Genomic DNA, 19,526 nt, shown 5'->3' with positions numbered 1-19,526 from the left:
GACATTTTACAATAAAATGTTTGGGTGAAATCTGTTGGTTTTTTTGCACAACTGACATTTCTTTTGTCATTTAATATGGTTTTAACCAGAAAAAAAGTTTTTAAGATTCATATTTGAATCAATTAAATAATATTTTACAGAAGTTTTCTGGCTTGAAGCCAAATAAACAGTGTTACAGATGCATGTATTCAGCTCCCATGAGAAATATAGAATAATTACGTCAGAATTGATCCCGGCTCATCAGTCAAAGCATCTACAGCCACATATTTCCCTCATTTAAAGTCATTTAAAGCTTCTTTAAAATGATTTATTCAGCTCATTTTCCACCTGACACCAGAGAGAACAGACAGACTGAATGACATCTCCTACAGATGGAGTGTTTGGGACCACAGGAGTAAATCTGGGTAAAGGTAAAGGTAAGCTGGACCACTGGCATGATGAAGTATAAAGGAGGACGAGGTATAGCTGCACCCTCTACCATTTAAAAACAGATAAATGTGTCTCTGCCGCTCCGAAAAAGAGAAACGTTGATAAAACACACAATCAGGGAAGTGATCCATGCACATTATTGAACAAGATTTACCGAAAATTGTGTCGTAAATGTTGAAGTTTTTGTCGCCGCTATGCTCATAACTCTGTATTACTCCATCGCTCTGGCTGAAACTATCTGGAGCAGCGACCGGAGGAGAAACAGGAGGAATCTGCAGCTGAATCTGCAGCTGTGTTGTATCCAAACCTTTTAAAATCAACTCGTAAACCTGATTTTTTTTTCTTTTAATCGACTGCTTGATGTCTTTTGTTTTACCGTTTCCACTGTAATCAGGCCTCGTCCTTTCATCTTGTCCAGATTTAACGTCTACTTTTACTCGACTGTTAAAGGACTTTTAGTGGCTGTTTTTTTCTTAAAAAGCTTTTTCATTACAGCTGGAGTACACGGAGAAATGATGATCTACGGGGAAATGATGCTGACAAACACACTCAGGCTACAGCTACACGAAAATGAAACGAGGTTTTTTTTTTAAACGAGTACGAAAATGATTGCGACCACCAGTGTTAATTTCGTCAACCAGGACGATGACGAAAATATTTCGTTAACGCCCCTTTTTCCCGTGACGATGACGCACAAAACTGCTTCCAGAAAATAAAAATATGACGAGAATAAAAAATGATTTTCGTTAACGAGACTAAGACAAGACGGAATTTACAAGCCATGGACGAATGGACATTAAAAAATGTAATTGTTTATAATTCATTTGTAATTGTTAATATGAGTGTTTCTTTAACTTCATAGAAGATTACGCGCTGTTGCCCTGTTTGTCCCTGCACGGTCCCACAGTGCCTCGCGCGGCTAGTTCAGTTGAGTTTAGGCCCTTCCCATGTCAAGTAACGTAGCCGGTAGCTAGCTATAACTTAACCGTAGCTAGTTCAACTTTGCAGTCCAGTCATGGCGTCGGGCTCGGATACCGGTATACGGTTTGTTGGAGCTGGGCGAAAACAACGCCTGGATGTATGGAGCCATTTCGTTTACAACGCGAAGGACAACAAAACAACCTGCATGATAATGATTGATCATGGTGGTGGTGTGATACATGTAAAAAAGAGAATCAGTGTGTGGAGAAGTTCTATTCTGCACAGCGTTATATAAATAAAACAGAGAAAAAGAGAAGCAGTGTGCGGAGAAGTTCTATTATGTACAGTGTTGACTAAAATGACTAAGACTAAAATTGATTTTCGACATTGTGACAAAGACTAAATTAAAAAAAACTGACGAAATTAACACAGGAAAGCTTCTGTAAAAATATCAGGTCCTCATGGCAACGCCACGCTTGCTGAAAACGATGCAGTACACACGCCACACCTCCATGTGCGCTGTAAGCCCCCCCCACCGGTCACACCAGAACAACAGAAGAAGCCATGCGCATGCGTGTACGCCCCTACTTCTACCAGCGCGAAGCTCACGTTGTTCCTTTAACAACGCCGCTGTAGTTAGCAGTGTCTGCAGCAGCGCTGATGCTACATGATGATCGCTGTCTGTCCTTGTTGTGTTGTCTTCTTCTTCCGGATTTTGAATGGATGTTGCGCGCGAAGCCGCTTTTTTTCTGGTCACTGACGTATGTGTATACGTCACTGGCGTTGGCCATGTAGCTGTGACGCAGATGTAAACAAATCCGTTCTGGCTGTAACAATGGCAACGCGAACGGCGGCGTTCCTAGATCTTCCCACTCACAGAACGCCGGCTCCATATAGCCAAACGATAAGCAAAAATAGCGATTATAGTGAAAAACGTTTCCATGCAACCAGGCCCTCACGCTTGTATTCAGGCCTATCAGAACGCGTTCTCTCAGCGGCTTCCATTTTCTGCAGACAACACAACAAACACGGCACTTTCTGCAGACAATTACATCGGTCAGGAATGAAAAAACATGTAGAAATACATCATAAACTGCTCCAGACAGCACGCGCAAACATGTCGTTTCATAATGATGAAGTAAAACCTCCAGAACAACAGTAATGAGGTCAAGAGAAGCACCAAATGGGGATAATAACCTTCCCCCCACTGACTGGCAGCCAGCTTTCAGAGGGGGCGCAGAAGAAGAAAACCTCTGAAGCCTGAAGCTGTGCAGGTGCAGGTCTGTCCTGCAGCGTCTGTTGGAGGTGGAGGAGCCGTGCACTTCAGACAAAAAGACACGAGCGGGACAAGGCCGAACAGTTGGAGGAAGAGGGGCCCCGGGTGCTTCAGGGGCCGCTACAGGAAACGGGCGGGGCTCTTATGAAATCTTAGATCTCTGCCCGCTGCATGTTGTTCATGTTTCCAACGAACCGCCGTCCCAGAATGTCTCAATCTCCCCCGACCAGCCGCTCTCAGCTTCATGCGCTGAGCGACCGGAGAACCGTGGCCCGTCGGTGCCCAACACCACAGCTGAGCTTCATCTGAGGGAATAGCTCTGAACCCAAACCCCCCCCCTCAGATCGTTGGAAATCTGAGCAAAAAGCGAAGCCGTTCCTCACGCTGACAGTAACCAGACGCCGGCCGGCGCCGCCTCCAAATGCGGCGCTTATGTCGACACTTAAAGGGGCCCCGAGTCTCAGACTGAACAAACACGCCTGCAGGGCCCTGATTGGGTCGTGAGTGAGCACCAACGACTCGCTGATCACTTCTCAGTTCCATGAACGCTGAAGCAGTTTTACTCGTCTGCTGCGAGGCTTCAAGCCGCCACCAGAACTCCTTTAAACACGCCACCATCAAAACTCCTTTAAACACGCCACCAGAACTCCTTTAAACACGCCACCATCAGAACTCCTTTAAACACGCCACCATCAAAACTCCTTTAAACACGCCACCAGAACTCCTTTAAACACGCCACCATCAAAACTCCTTTAAACACGCCACCAGAACTCCTTTAAACACGCCACCATCAGAACTCCTTTAAACACGCCACCATCAAAACTCCTTTAAACACGCCACCAGAACTCCTTTAAACACGCCACCATCAGAACTCCTTTAAACACGCCGCCATCAGAACTCCTTTAAACACGCCATCAGAACTCCTTTAAACACGCCACCATCAAAACTCCTTTAAACACGCCACCAGAACTCCTTTAAACACGCCACCATCAGAACTCCTTTAAACACGCCACCATCAAAACTCCTTTAAACACGCCACCAGAACTCCTTTAAACACGCCACCATCAGAACTCCTTTAAACACGCCGCCACCAGAACTCCTTTAAACACGCCACCATCAAAACTCCTTTAAACACGCCACCAGAACTCCTTTAAACACGCCACCATCAGAACTCCTTTAAACACGCCGCCATCAGAACTCCTTTAAACACGCCATCAGAACTCCTTTAAACACGCCACCATCAGAACTCCTTTAAACACGCCACCATCAGAACTCCTTTAAACACGCCACCATCAGAACTCCTTTAAACACGCCATCAGAACTCCTTTAAACACGCCACCATCAGAACTCCTTTAAACACGCCACCATCAGAACTCCTTTAAACACGCCATCAGAACTCCTTTAAACACGCCACCATCAGAACTCCTTTAAACACGCCGCCATCAGAACTCCTTTAAACACGCCATCAGAACTCCTTTAAACACGCCACCATCAGAACTCCTTTAAACACGCCACCATCAGAACTCCTTTAAACACGCCACCATCAGAACTCCTTTAAACACGCCACCATCAGAACTCCTTTAAACACGCCACCATCAGAACTCCTTTAAACACGCCATCAGAACTCCTTTAAACACGCCACCATCAGAACTCCTTTAAACACGCCACCATCAGAACTCCTTTAAACACGCCACCATCAGAACTCCTTTAAACACGCCACCATCAGAACTCCTTTAAACACGCCACCATCAGAACTCCTTTAAACACGCCATCAGAACTCCTTTAAACACGCCACCATCAGAACTCCTTTAAACACGCCACCATCAGAACTCCTTTAAACACGCCATCAGAACTCCTTTAAACACGCCACCATCAGAACTCCTTTAAACACGCCGCCACCAGAACTCCTTTAAACACGCCACCATCAGAACTCCTTTAAACACGCCGCCATCAGAACTCCTTTAAACACGCCATCAGAACTCCTTTAAACACGCCACCATCAGAACTCCTTTAAACACGCCATCAGAACTCCTTTAAACACGCCGCCAACAGAACTCCTTTAAACACGCCATCAGAACTCCTTTGAACACGTCATCAGAACTCCTTTAAACACGCCATCAGAACTCCTTTAAACACGCCATCAGAACTCCTTTGAACACGTCATCAGAACTCCTTTGAACACGTCATCAGAACTCCTTTAAACACGTCATCAGAACTCCTTTAAACACGCCGCCATCAGAACTCCTTTAAACACGCCACCAGAACTCCTTTAAACACGCCGCCATCAGAGCTCCTTTAAACACGCCGCCATCAGAACTCCTTTAAACACGTATCAACAGCTCGTATCAATCAGCTACAATCAGCTAGAATCAGCTGGAATCAATCAGCTAGTATCAATCAGCTAGAATCAACTACAATCAGCTGGTATCAATCAGCTACAATCAGCTACAATCAGCTGGTATCAATCAGCTACAATCAGCTACAATCAGCTGGTATCAATCAGCTACAATCAGCTGGAATCAGCTGGAATCAATCAGCTATAATCAGCTGGAATCAGCTAGAAGAATCAGCTGGAATCAGCAAGAAGAATCAACTGGAATCAGCTAGAAGAATCAGCTAGAAGAATCAGCTGGAATCAGCAAGAAGAATCAACTGGAATCAGCTAGAATCATCTAGAACACAGGTGTCAAAGTGATCCGGTAAAGGGCCGGTGTGGCTGTAGGTTTTTGTTCCAACCCTGCAGCAGCGCAGCTGATTTGTTTCATTCAATCAACTTAACTGTCTGCACTGAAGGTCTTAACCAGTTAAGTTGATTGAATGAAACAAATCAGCTGTGCTGCTGCAGGGTTGGAACAAAAACCTGCAGCCACACCGGCCCTTTACCGGATCACTTTGACACCCCTGATCTAGAAGAATCAGCTAGAATCATCTAGAAGAATCAGTTGGAATCAGCTAGAAGAATCAACTGGAATCAGCTAGAAGAATCAGCTGGAATCAGTTGGAATCAGCTAGAAGAATCAACTGGAATCAGCTGGAATCAGCTAGAAGAATCAGCTGGAATCAGTTGGAATCAGCTAGAAGAATCAGCTGGAATCAGTTGGAATCAGCTAGAAGAATCAGCTGGAATCAGTTGGAATCAGCTAGAAGAATCAACTGGAATCAGTGAGCTGGAATCAATCAGCTGGAATGGAATCAGCTGAAATCAGCTGGAATCAATCAGCTAGAATCAGTTGGAATGGAATCAGCTGGAAGAATCAGCTGGAATCAGCTACAATAAGCTGGAATCAATCAGCTGGAATGTCAGTTATTCTGTTCTTTGCACCATCTGTGCAGGATCATATTAACATCTCCAGCAGAGGAACAGGTGTGCACACACACACAGATCGTGCACATTCACAGAGAAGTGCTCGCCCTGCTTTCGTTCCGCTTCACACCTCCTGGTATCCAAATATACGGTGAGCCGGAGGGGCCAGATTTCACAGCGCTGCACTGATTTAGCCTCTCAGCTGCCACACCCCCACTTAGCGTTTACTGTAAATAGGAGCCTCCTCCGCCGGGCGGCCCGGGTCAGACCGCTGCGGCAGAACAAAGCCAGGAAGTTCCCTGGAAACTCGAGTAACCTCGCTGCTCTTTGGGCTGCGCGCCACGGCGACAGAAATAGAGCAGAATTCACTTTTCGGATAAATAATCTGCCGGCCCCCGGAGGAGAGATTTGTCTTTTCAAAGAGGTTAGAGAGCGCGGCTCCTCCTCTGCTTCCCTGAATTCACTCCTTCTCCACCCGTCTCTGTAAGCGTTCTACAGATTCACAGAAAGAAAAGCTTCCTCTCAGAGAGCCACATGTGGCTAAAGCAGCTTTTTCTTTTTCTACTTAAAGCTGGGTGCGTTTGGCTCAACTTCTGGCAAACACACAGAGGTTTTTGTGCTATTTTTGGTGCTCAGTTACCCTCTAACCAGCTTAAAAAAAATGATCTGCTTTCAGGATCGGCCACAAGTGGGACTGAGGGTTGGTGGGGTTAGCGTCTCCCACAGAGTAAACAAGAGCTGCAGCGCAGCAGGATGCTTGAAACTGCAGCTCTTGTGGACATGCTGCGACTGAACGGCAACAAAGCGAGTGTAAAAGGTTCAGATGAACCGCTCGAATCGCTTCACAGAGTGTCTGAATATGAAGTTTCCACAGAGGAAACAAGCAGAGGCGGCGAGCACCCACAGTCGTCTGAATGAAAATCCAACAGTTTATGGGCTACACTGATTATTTCTTGCTTCTGCAGCTCCCTCCTTCATGTTTGGGACAAAGTAACGGTGGCTGATGCAGCCGCTGTCACCAAAACATCACTCTGATGCAGGTTCATCTGGGTCTGCTCTGTCCAGAACACCTTTTTTCCCACAACTCTCGGCAAACTGCGATGTGTCCATCCTGTTTTTGTGGCTAACTAGCAGTTAGCATGTAGTAGTGTAGCCTCTGACACAGGCTGTGTTCCAAACCGCATACTTCTCCTACTTCTCCTACTAACTTTTTGAGTTAGTATGCGAGTTTGAGTAAGCGAGAAGTTCCCGGATGCAGATTAGATTCTCCTAAATGTTGGGTATGCATCATGAGGTTACTACTCATACTCAAACTACCCAAGATGCAACGTAACGTGACGTCGCCGATCGTCATTTTCTGTCAAAACGGCAGTTTTAAGCTAGCTACAACGAGGGTAGGTTCACTTCCTGTTTTCAAAACAAAAGCACCAATTGTATGGTAATGGCTTTCCCTGTGATAAAAGGCAACGGGTATTTTATTTTGTGAAAATAACCGGAAGTGCGTTGCTCACTGCGGCTAGCTTTAGTAGCGCCGAATTCGTGGGAACAAAATTGTAAATAGCCGGTATTTTGTCAGGTTTTCAACACGTTGGGGATCTAAACGACTACTTTCTCACCTGAAAATGTTTCAAATGTTGCTAAAGTTTACAGAGTTTAGAGCTTAAGAGAAATCAGCTTCAGGCCGGCTGATTTCGGCTCAGGCAGGAGCAAAATGCATTGTGGGTAAACGCTCTGCATACTGTCTGATCGATGAGTATGCAGTATGTAGTATGTATTATGCAGTATGTAGTACGGAAGTATGTAGTATGGAAGTATGTAGTATGTAGTATGTAGTATGTAATTATGTAGTATGTAGTATGTAATATGTAGTATGTAATTATGTAGTATGTAGTATGGAAGTATGTAGTATGGAAGTATGTAGTATGTAGTATGTAGTATGTAATATGTAGTATGTAATTATGCAGTATGTAGTACGGAAGTATGTAGTATGGAAGTATGTAGTATGTAGTATGTAGTATGTAATTATGTAGTATGTAGTATGTAATATGTAGTATGTAATTATGCAGTATGTAGTACGGAAGTATGTAGTATGGAAGTATGTAGTATGTAGTATGTAATTATGTAGTATGTAGTATGTAATATGTAGTATGTAATTATGCAGTATGTAGTACGGAAGTATGTAGTATGGAAGTATGTAGTATGTAATTATGTAGTGTGTAGTATGGAAGTATGTAGTATGTAATATGTAGTATGTAGTATGTAGTATGTAATTATGTAGTATGTAGTATGGAAGTATGTAATATGTAGTATGGAAGTATGTAGTATGTAATATGTAGTATGTAGTATGGAAGTATGTAGTATGTAATTATGTAGTATGGAAGTATGTAGTATGTAATTATGTAGTATGTAGTATGGAAGTATGTAGTATGTAATATGTAGTATGTAGTATGGAAGTATGTAATATGTAGTATGTAGTATGGAAGTATGTAGTATGTAATTATGTAGTATGGAAGTATGTAGTATGTAATTATGTAGTATGTAGTATGGAAGTATGTAATATGTAGTATGTAGTATGGAAGTATGTAGTATGTAATTATGTAGTATGTAGTATGGAAGTATATAGTATGTAATATGTAGTATGTAGTATGGAAGTATGTAATTATGTAGTATGGAAGTATATAGTATGTAATATGTAGTATGTAGTATGGAAGTATGTAATATGTAATATGCAGTATGTAGTATGCGGTTTCGAACACAGCCTCTGTGTTTCTGTGGCTAACTAGCGGTTAGCATGTAGCAGCGTAGCCTTCGACAAAGACACACCTGCCTGCTGGAGATCCCAGAGCTCAGCAGAACATTCTTCCCTCTTAATGACCTTGCAGACAGCTGATTTGGTAACTCCATCATGTCTCCGATGGTCTTATTCTGGTTTTAAGCCTCATAACAGCTTCTCTCTTCAACCAGCTGAGGGATCTTATCCCCGCGCTGATGAGGCGGTGATCACGAACAATGAGGGGGAAATGGAACTGGACTCACCGTTAAAGAAGCTCTTGACCTTCAGGTAGCCGACGCTGAGGCGGAGCACCGACAGCTTGTCCAGCCGAGCCCTGACCTCGTCGGTGAAGGGCAGCAGGCTGGTGAGCTTGTCCAGCTCGCCGTTGAGGCGGTCGCGGTGGCGTTTGGACGGGTTGGACTTTATGCCATTGGGTGGCAGAGGCTTGGGCCTGCGGAGACGGAGAGAGACAAAGCTTTTAAGGATCTTTTAAAATAATAACAGATTCCCCCGGAGAGCCTCAGAAAGGCCATGGGGTGCTCAGCCAAAACGCCGGAGGCTAACGGCGCTCGGGCCGCTGACGTGCAACTGCAGCTGGGACAAACGCACACGCAGAATACGGAGTTTGTGGCTCCTTCGCGTTCCAAAGTGTTTGTGTTGATGCAACGTTTCAGAATTCACTTCCAGCAGCTGTTTGGGACGTAATCGCTCTTTGTGTGGAGCCGATTATCAGCTCGTCATCATCAGTTGTTTTTCCCTCGCAGCTGCTGGGTGTTAAAAGGGTCGCCGAGCGGAAAAGAACAAAGCGCCTCGCCTCTCCAGAGGCAGTCGCCATGGGAACCAGGTGAGGAGCATGATGTCACCTTGTGTGGGGACTTGTTTACCACCTGCCTGCCCGCCCAGGGTTTCTGGATCGTTGAAACGTTTCTGTAGCTGAAACACGGGGAATGAACCCTACGGATCGGGCTCGCCGTACCTGCACCTGAACGTGAGCGCGGCGGCGGCCGGTCTGTAACTGGAACCAGACGCTGGCTGCACAGAGGGGCTTTCCTTGTTCCCAGAGAGGCTGTGAAACCCTGAGAAACCCTGAGGACGGCACACAGATCTGTTGCATTGTTTAACAGCTTGATATCTGATCATCACAGAGCCCATTAGCCGTTTCCTCTGCATGTTTACACCCCTTAAAACCACCTTTTTAACGACTCTACACGCACCAGGCATGATTTACGATGATTCTGGCTCGTTTTTTACAAACCAACTCGCTCCAGAGACCTCTTCCTCAGTCAGGACTTATCATAGGCTGATTATCGTCTGCATTGCTTGAATACTTCTGCTTTCCACTTGAAGCGAGTTTCCACATAACTGTGTCTCATTTCCCTGCGTTTCCCTCACACACAGCGAACAGACGCCCTCAGTCAGCTGGTAATCAAGCTGAAATGTGCAGCTTTCGCCCGTAAACTGCAGGTTAAAGCAGGTAGTTTGGCTACAGCGGGTCAGGTGAGTCCCACACGGAGGCCGAGCAGCTGCACATCTGCAGCGTCTCCACTTAAACCAGTTTCAGATGTTCCTGCTGATGACTCTGCCGGGGATTTCAGGTCAGCTCAGGTCACTGTGGGTGCGCGAGCACGTGTGTGCACGCTTTCTAGGCTTTCTCTGACACTTTTAACCACTGAAAACACAAACCACCGCAGACATAAGACATTAACCAAGCAGCTAGAGATGATTCTGGCCAACATTAACCAACTTAAACACAAATATTATCAAATATGCATCAAAATATTCACTTTTTTTGTATTATTCCTGGTAAAATTAGGTGTCTCCACCAAACCAAAGTGTCTTCAAATGGAAGCTATTCCCCAAAAGAACTTTTGTTCACTAAAAGGCTGCAAAAAATTATAAAAAAGCTGGTTAACAGACCCTTTTTTAGGCAGCTAATAATAAGCAGATTAAAGGAAAACTCCGGGGCATTTGAAGCGCGTTTCCATTGCTAGAGGTTGCCAAATAATGACAGTAGGACACAGAGAGGTGCAAATCTGCGCTCCCTGTGTGGAGATCGCGCTGTTCGCACAGCCTGTCATGCGAGGCTAATACGTGGTGGCTAAGGGGCAAGCGCTAACCCTTCCACGTAAAACAACAACTTGCACACTGCAGAAACGTCACACCACTTTATAAACCATCCGACAATAAAGTCACAAGCCTTACCATCAAAACCATATGCATGGTTCTCACATTACTGGCATGGGAACGTTACAAAACAACTTTATAAACAGCATGTAACTCACCGGCTGGTTGTAGGCTCGCGCATGTGAAAGCCCAAAAGAGTCCATGGAGAATAATCCCATATACAAAACAATTATCTTCTCTAGAAAAACTGCGTTCAAGTATTTAAAACATTACAACAATACATGCCCAGTAATATTGTTGTAATGTTTTAAATACTTGAACGCAGTTTTTCTAGAGAATATAATTGTTTTGTATATGGGATTATTCTCCATCGACTCTTTTGGGCTTTCACATGCGCGAGCCTACAACCAGCCGGTGAGTTACATGCTGTTTATAAAGTTGTTTTGTAACGTCCCCATGCCAGTAATGTGAGAACCATGCATATGGTTTTGATGGTAAGGCTTGTGACTTTATTGTCGGATGGTTTATAAAGTGGTGTGACGTTTCTGCTGTGTGCACGTTGTTGTTTTACGTGGAAGGGTTAGCAGTTGCCCCTTAGCCACCACGTATTAGCCTCGCATGACAGGCTGCGCAAACAGCGCTATCTCCACACAGGGAGCGCAGATTTGCACCTCTCTGTGTCCTACTATCAGTATTTGACAACCTCTAGCAATGGAAACGCGCTTCAAATGCCCCGGAGTTTTCCTTTAAAGACCTTTTGTCCCTAAAATCATTCTAAATGTTAGAAAAAGTCTAATGGACGCACACTGAGGCAGAAATACACCTAAAGTCACGTGTTAATCCTCACAGCTGAGACGTTTTCTGAGCATTTTTGCTTGAAATTGACCAGAATTACTACGTTTGTTGAGTCTGGTGGCTGATCTCCGCACAGGAAGCATCTTTACTAGCAGAAAACTGGTGGTTTTACGGGTTAATTGTTCTACAGCTGCATAAAAAAGTAGCATTAAAGGGTAAAAGAGGCCATTGTGTCAGTTTTTACTGGCTGTCGGTGTAAAAAAAAAAAAAAAAAAAAACCCTCCTGTAAATAAGACATCTGCTTCCACTAATACTCCAGAACGCGACGTATCAGAAATCAAGGTGAGATGGCTATCGCCGCATTCCTGACGGCGCAACTCCCTGCGAGAACAATGAGCAGCCAGTGTTGTTGCCGCTCGCTTTATCGAGCAGATCTGAGCTGGAAGGGGCGTGTGCGCTGCGTAAAAGTGTGTGTTATTTGAGAGAGTGTGTGTGGGGTTGTGTCGGACCTGAAGAAACACTCCCCTGCGTGCAAACAAAGGCACTTTGTCTCCGCCGGGGCGACGACACCTTTCCAGAACAATAGAAACCCAACACGGTTCTGGGCCCCGTTATGATGGAGGGGGATAATCAGAACACCGGACACCTGAGCCGGGACAATACCTGGAATCTGACACCCGCTGCACGGTCGCAGAGGAGAAAAGATGCAAAGTTTCTACGGCTTTCAAGGATCAACCGAGAGTTTCCAAACTGTTTACACAACTTCCCCGCCGGCGGCTCGGTTCTGTGCGTCGCAGGGTCCGGTCATAGGAGCGTCTGCCCACCCCCCCACAAAAAAATAACGGAACAAAAAGAACAAACACGATAAATACATGAAATACAGTATATAAATATCAATCACAAATCCTTAAATAACCTCAAAATCCTAAAACATAACCAAGAAAGCTAAAAACAAAAATAAAGGCTCCTCTATGGAGCATAAAGACAGATTCCTGCAGCTATGATACCAACAGAGCTCAGACCCTGTTTACAGCTGGCACTTACCCCGGCACCAACACAACAACATATTACATTATTTGTATTATTTTATTATAATCTTAATACAAAAAGGTACAAAAAAAACTGATATTTATATACTGCATTTCACTTATTTATCGTGTTTTTTTCTCAATCACAAATCCTTCAATAACCTCAAAATCCTAAAAATAACCGAAGAAAGCTTAAACTAAATAAAGGCTCCTCTATGGAGCATAAAAAACAGATTTCTGCAGTTGTGCTAACAACAGAGCTCAGACTGTAGCAGCTGTTTTCAGCCTGTTTACAGCTGGCAGAAACATTAACTTTGTTGTGTTGCAAACACAAACTGGAGCAGGTTGCCTTTGGGTGAAATTAGCTGCATGACATGATGCCTCAGTTCTAATTCTAGTTCAGCAAAACTAAAAATCAAATACAGTCGTGGCTAATAGCAACATGTTAGCAAGAGGCTAACAGATAGCCTGTAGCCCACATAGAAATCTGCATCCCTTTATCTTTTGCCCATTTCTCCTCTTCTTCTCTTTTTTTAAACTGGGCACCTGATGGCTTCTTTGGTCTTTCACCATGATGACGCCACATTATCACCTTTGCTTTTCCCCTTTAACACCCGTCAATCAACCAAAGTCACGTGACGTAAACAAATACACGTAGATGACTGCACAGATTTTTTTCAACATAACCCAGTTAATTACATATATATGGGTCTATGTTGATTTTAGGAATGAAATGCAGTTTATTTGGATTGGAAGCAGTTTGTGTTGTGTGGCCTGGGATCAGTCTACCCCCTGAGCTGGCCAACGCGCTGCATTCACAGCGGCGTGCAGCGTCTGGCGGCCTCGTTCACGTGGTCATCAGAAGGCCGCTGTCTGGTTCTGCAGCTTTAATCACACGCATGCAAATACGCAGACGTGGGACAGCGAGTGTTGCCCGCGCTTTGCACCTTGTTCGTGCGCGGATATTAAACATTTACAGCTTTTTTGACTCCTTTCTTATCTAATTTGTGAACCAAACTTTGTGGAGATTTGAACAGCACGAGACGTTGAAAACCACTAAAAAGACGGGTGCATTTAGATGGATGCGTTGCCACGGCAACAGCTGAAAAAAAAAAAAAAGCCTAAACGTAACGTTTTAAAACACCACGTTGACATGTGATGTAAAAACAGTACGTGTAAAAGTACAAAAAGTGTGTATTTTCCCAGTTTACCAGGTTTCTTCTGAGACGGCCGGACTGCGTCTCGCACAGATTCTGGTTGCCTGTACGTGTAAAATGACCCTTTTTAGAGCGACGTCGACCGGCAGCTGCCCCGCAGAGCCGAGGCTTGCTGCTATGGCAACCGTTCTGACCGAGACTCAACCATAACGTCGGCCGTTGTCGTGACAAAGTTGTGACTCTACCCGTACGGACCACGTGTCTGTGGTGCTGGTTCAGATTTAAAGGTCAGTGCGTCCCCCACAAAGTGTCGACTTTGGGTTATTGTTGACGTTTTAGAGCCAAAACAGCCCATCTATAGAAGGACAGACAGTGGGAATCTGCATTAACTGGCATTGGTCTCACATCAGTTCACACCTTTAAGCAAGCTGAGACTGAGTAGAAACTTCTGGCTTTTCCAAAAGGAAGTGAGCAACCTTTAAATCATCCTATGATACGTGTGTGGGACGTCAGACGCATCCATCACCGTGGAGATGAGCTCATCAGTGGCTTTCATGCACTTCTGGCGGGGTAATAAACACCCCTGAAGGACTGTGGGTGACAAACTCACTCAAACGGCATCGTTTCCCCGAGAAGAAGGAAAAACAAAAGATAAAACTCCCTGAGAGCCACGAACATGGCAGCCTTACGTAACCGTTTGCGTGACACAGAACTATGTTAATTCGAGCCGAGGGAGGGAGGGAGGGGGGTAAAAACAGCCCAAAAACACACAGAGACAGAAGGAAAGACAGGAAAAAAGTATGTTGTGGCAGTCGGAGGAGGAGGAGAAGAAAAACAGAGCGAGGCTCAGATTACGCCATCCTCCCTGCCTCCCTCCTCCCTCGTGGAAACATTGCGTGAGAGCGCTCTCACTGCATGTCCTGATTATGATTAATGCAGGTAGTACCACACACACACAAACCGCAGTTCTGGCTGGGTTCTGCTGCGGTTCTCTGCTCGGGCCGGCGGTTAAAGTCAAAAACCTCAAGCTGGTGAAGCCTGGGATGTTGGGTTAGGGTTCCTCACAGCGACAGGAGACTTTTATCCCACTTTAAAAGCCTTACATAATACTCTATTAGCAGTTTAATCATTAATTACTCTGATCAGGGTGCTGCAGAGGATCTAAAATTAACTCCATGACCCCTGCGCAGCAGTAAAACACCTCGAAAAGTCCTTTTACTGCACCATGAGAGTTCTGAAATGAACCCCAGTGGTACCGAAACACCTTCAAAACGAAGTAAAGTGCTGAAAAGAGCCATCTGAGCTGGTTCTACCCAACAAACGCCTCTTTAAGACCTTTTCCTGACCCACCAAGGGTGGAGAAAGACCCCACAATAGCTTTGTTGGACACAAATTCGATGTAATCTCTGACAGTTTAGTTTAAAAACAGATTTTAAAGGCTCTCTGCTGCAGGTTCAAGTGTCTGAAATGAACCCCAGTGGCACCGAAGTCCCTTCAAAACTAAGCTCAGTGCTGAAAAGAGCCATCTCAGCTAGTTCTACCCAACAAACGCCTCTTTAAGACCCTTTCCTGACCCACCAAGGGTGGAGAAAGACCCCACAATAGCTTTGTTGGAGACAAATTTGAGGTAATCTCTGAAAGTTTAGTTTAAAAACAGATTTTAAAGGCTCTCTGCTGCAGGTTCAAGTGTCTGAAATGTGAAATACTCAAATCCATTAAGGATTTGAGGTCATTACGTGCACATTTTGAGGGTTTAAAATGAGTAGAACCCCTTCAGAGGTGTGTAAGAGGTCTAGAATTTAAATATATCCTTTAGGGAACCTCTCAATCTCTCTGAAAAAGAGCATTTCGCTGAACAGATCTTCTCCTAAAAAGGTCCACGATGGACTTTTTAATGCAAAACGACACCAGAACACAGCAGCTAACAAAGATGGCTGTAAACTTGGCTTCAGAGAATCCTTTAAAGAAAGTTGCATGAAGCTCCAGTTTTAGCTTCTTTTGAGGCTTTTGAGGTTTTCTAGTAAAGCAAAGAACCTCTTGGTGGTTCCCTAAAAATGTGGTTGGAGGGTTTCACCGTGGCCCAGAAGGCTTATTGGAGAAGAACGGTTCAGTCGGAGCCACTACGGTTCCTGACCTGAGCCGAGATGTTTACACAACCCTGAAGAATGCTTTCTGCTGCTGAACTATGCAGCCGTGGCTCTGGATTTGTGGTCAGGGGCCCTCCGTGTGTCTTCAAAGGGGGGGGGGGGATCCACGGGAAAACAAAAAGAGCAGTGTACATGTTTGCTTGTGTAAGACGTGGAATAACAAGAAGGTGGTCTGGTGATTTCATCTGATGTGGGGCTTTACTCTCTCTGCTGTCAGCCTGCACAGCAAACCCAAACACACACACAAAAAAAAACTCCCTTTAAATGAAATTAAACAGAGCAGAGGGGACGTTTTTAAAGCACAAAGACCATCTGCACACATTAGTGTGGGTGGCCCAGCTGTCTCCGCTTTTCTAATTAGATTTAAATGACAGTGAAGCAACAGTTGTCTTTGCTTTTCGTGCTGGAGCGGAGCCTGCGGTGCTGTTGGGCTCACAACAACTCATATTAGCGCTGGCTGGCCGGGCAGAAAATCATAACTACAGCTGAGAAAACAGACCCCGTGGCCTTATGGAGCCAACAATGCAGCTCCTAACACAAACACCAAACACGTGCACGCGTATTAACACGCAACAGCAGCTGTAATGCAGACTGGCTGACCAGTCCGGATGGGTTTGCACAGCTGCAGGTGTTAAAAAAAAAAAAAAAAACACTTTTTGTGTTTCTGGCATGTAAATCTGCAAGTGGTGCGGGAATAAAACAGCCGGGTTACACATTCTAACGTAACACCGCGCTATCACTGAAAAGCCGTTTAACGTTTCTGCACTTAATTAAGCTCAAGTAGGCCGCCTTCAGGCTTTATAACAGGAGCAAACTAGCTTAGAGTGAGGGGTATATAACCTGTGAATGAGCCTCTGTTGGGCAGAATCACGGTGACTCGGGGAGTTAGATATTCGGTTGTCCACTTACGTTTTCTGGACCGGCCTCTTCCGTTTCTTCGCGGCGTACATCGCCGAGCTCGACAGCATGTTGAATCAAAGCGACCAAAGTCCAAAAAAAACAGGTTTTATCCAGATTTTTCCGTCGGCGTAAAGGGGTCCAGAACAGCTCCGTGTTCGGAACAACTCACATTACCCGAAAAAAGTCCAAATAACGCTGAAAATGAGACGTTAGAGACGTTAGAAACCCCCCCGCCCTACCCTCCGTCAGTCTCCGGTTGGTTCACGTCTCTCGGTCGGTTCAAGTTTTTTCCCCAGTTTCGCTACAGAAAAGCAGCTAAACCCGGACAAACTGTCACCGTTTTCATATTTCCGTCGTTCCCACGCAGGTTTTCCGCAAATAAACACAACTTTGAGACGGTAAAACGTGTCCGTAGTAGACGTCCTCGGTGAACTTCGGCGTTATGCTTGTCGGGGCAGCGCGTCACCGCGTAGTGATTTTGACAGACTGAGCAGTCGGGGCAGCCGCGCGCTCCCGCTGTGGTGTAAGTGTGACACAGTACTGAGAGCACAGAAATATTTAAGGTGGACCAAATGTGGGCCAAAAGACACCGACAACGAAGGCGGGCAGCAACTGGAAAACCACATTTAAAAGCGGAAGACCTTAAATACAGTGTTATCGTTGTAATGGCAAGTTCAATACAGTGAAATTATACTTACACTTTAATAACAACATTACATACTTTGTAGCATTTTTTAATTTTTTAATTTAAAAAAATTCATTACTATTATTATTATTATTATTAGTTAGTAGTAGTATTTTTATTAGAATTGGTATTATTATTGTTGTTGTTAATATACAATCATTGTAAATATTAATAATTTTTTGAGCTATTTGACTAATTTGAATTTCCCCAATTGGGGGATGAATATAGTATTTTTCTATTCTATTCTATTCTATTTCTATTCTATGTATTCACAAGTTTAAAATGTATATATTTACATTTAATTCACTCATTTACGTTATATAAATTAAGTATGATTAACTCAACTCATTAACTTAAGTATGAATACATTTAATAAACAATTAACTATAATCAACATTTTATTTATCATTGCAGTAAATTAAAATAAATAAATGTGCTAGAGTTTGAAATGCGTTATGAAATATACTTTTATTACTTTACTAAATATTTAAGCATAATTTAGAATGCTGGACAATAACCCAAAACATTATGACCAGCCCAGTGGAGTGGAGAAGCGACTGATAATGTCACCTTGCAGTGCATGGGATATATTAGGCAGTAAGAGATCATGTGGGATGATCCTGGTCCTACCAAAAGGGGTCCAAGGAAGAAAAAAAGGTGAACTAGCAGCAGGGTGACGGTCAGCCAAGGCTCACTGATTAAATAAAATAATTACTTTTGCTCAAACTGCTAAAAATGATGATGTTGGTTTCAATATAAACGTGTAAGAGCACACAATGCATTGCTGTTTATTGCATTTGGGTTAAACTTCCTCCTCCTTTCTCTTAATTTTGTTTCCGCTCTGCATCTTAGACGTCTCCTCTTTAGCCAGTCAGGTTTTGGGGTCTTAAATGGAAAAAAATGGTTGAAACTTCCTCGTCCTTTCTCTTCATTTGGTTTCCGCTCTGCGTCCTAGACGTCTCCTCTTTAGCCAGTCAGGTTTTGGGATCGTAAATGGTAAAAAATGGTTGAAACTTCCTCATCCTTGATCTCCATTTTGTTCCTCCTAGACGTCTCCACTTCAGCACATATGGATTTGGCGTTACTTGGGCTTTGGAAAGCTCGTTTAAGCTGCTCCACACTGGAAAAAATGCCCCTCCAAAAATAAGTAAGAAAAACAACAAATACGAGACGTTTTTGATTGAAATAAGCAAAAAAATCTGCCAATGGAACTCGTGAAAATCGGCTTGTCAAGATTTCTTGAAATAAGATGTGATATTTGGGACTTTTGAGATAAAAGTGATCTTGAAATTAGCTTAAGAACCTCTTCAAATGTAAATAAAAGCTTGTTTCATATGAAATCCGACTCAAAACAATTTGTTTTCAAGACTTTTTCATTTAACAAGATATTCCAGATGTATTGTATTAAAAGGAGTCCCTATATCTGGCTGAAAAGGTGCTTGTTAGGCAGTAGTGTCTTATATTAAGAGTAATGAGATATTTTGACTAGAAATGAGACAAATACACTTGGTAAGACTTTGATTTTTTCCCAGTGCAAGGGGTTAACAACTTCCCTGTTGCCATGGTTACGCATCATAACAGATGTAAAAGTAAAAGTGCTTTCAGCACCGCGGCCTCCAAACCTGCGCAGAAACATGTTTTTTACAGTAGAACAACTTTTAGGATACAAAGAAAGTCTTCCCGCCTCTGGGTCAGTTTTACGTCTTTTTTTTTCCTTTCACTCCACCACGTTTCAATCTCCAATCTCCAAGTTTTTTCTGTCAAAATGCAGGAGGTCACATGGTTAATTTTGTCAGGAGTTGCGGCCATCTTCAGATAATCCAGAACCAGAGCTCAAGAGACCGCAAGTTAGTTTACATAGTTTTAAACGTGGGAGCTTTTCCCAGAACTGAGTCATCTCGTCTAAAATCAATCAATTTTTTGGGGGTAAAAACACAGATTTTGGCAGCCTGTAGCTGCCCATCGGTCACTCTAACTGGGTGGCTAT

The 19,526-nt window shown here is 44.0% G+C and overlaps 1 protein-coding gene across 1 annotated transcript in view; it reads right to left on the bottom strand.

Annotated features, from left to right (window-relative positions):
- ahr2 (aryl hydrocarbon receptor 2) overlaps positions 1-17,348 on the bottom strand; it is an 80,312-nt gene extending 62,964 nt beyond the window's left edge. The window contains exons 1-2 of the mRNA XM_075477372.1: positions 16,864-17,348; positions 8,967-9,154 (exon numbers count right to left, since the gene is read on the bottom strand). Of these exons, the coding sequence (XP_075333487.1) occupies positions 8,967-9,154; positions 16,864-16,922 (247 nt within the window). The 5' untranslated portion in view covers positions 16,923-17,348. The remainder of the gene's footprint in view (positions 1-8,966; positions 9,155-16,863) is intronic.
- Between the last annotated feature and the right edge of the window lie 2,178 nt (positions 17,349-19,526).

The sequence above is a fragment of the Odontesthes bonariensis genome, chromosome 11, assembly GCF_027942865.1.
Source record: "Odontesthes bonariensis isolate fOdoBon6 chromosome 11, fOdoBon6.hap1, whole genome shotgun sequence".
NCBI classification, from domain to species: domain Eukaryota; kingdom Metazoa; phylum Chordata; class Actinopteri; order Atheriniformes; family Atherinopsidae; genus Odontesthes; species Odontesthes bonariensis.
Note: the sequence above shows the minus strand (reverse complement) of the source record. Positions and strands in the feature narration are given on the sequence as shown.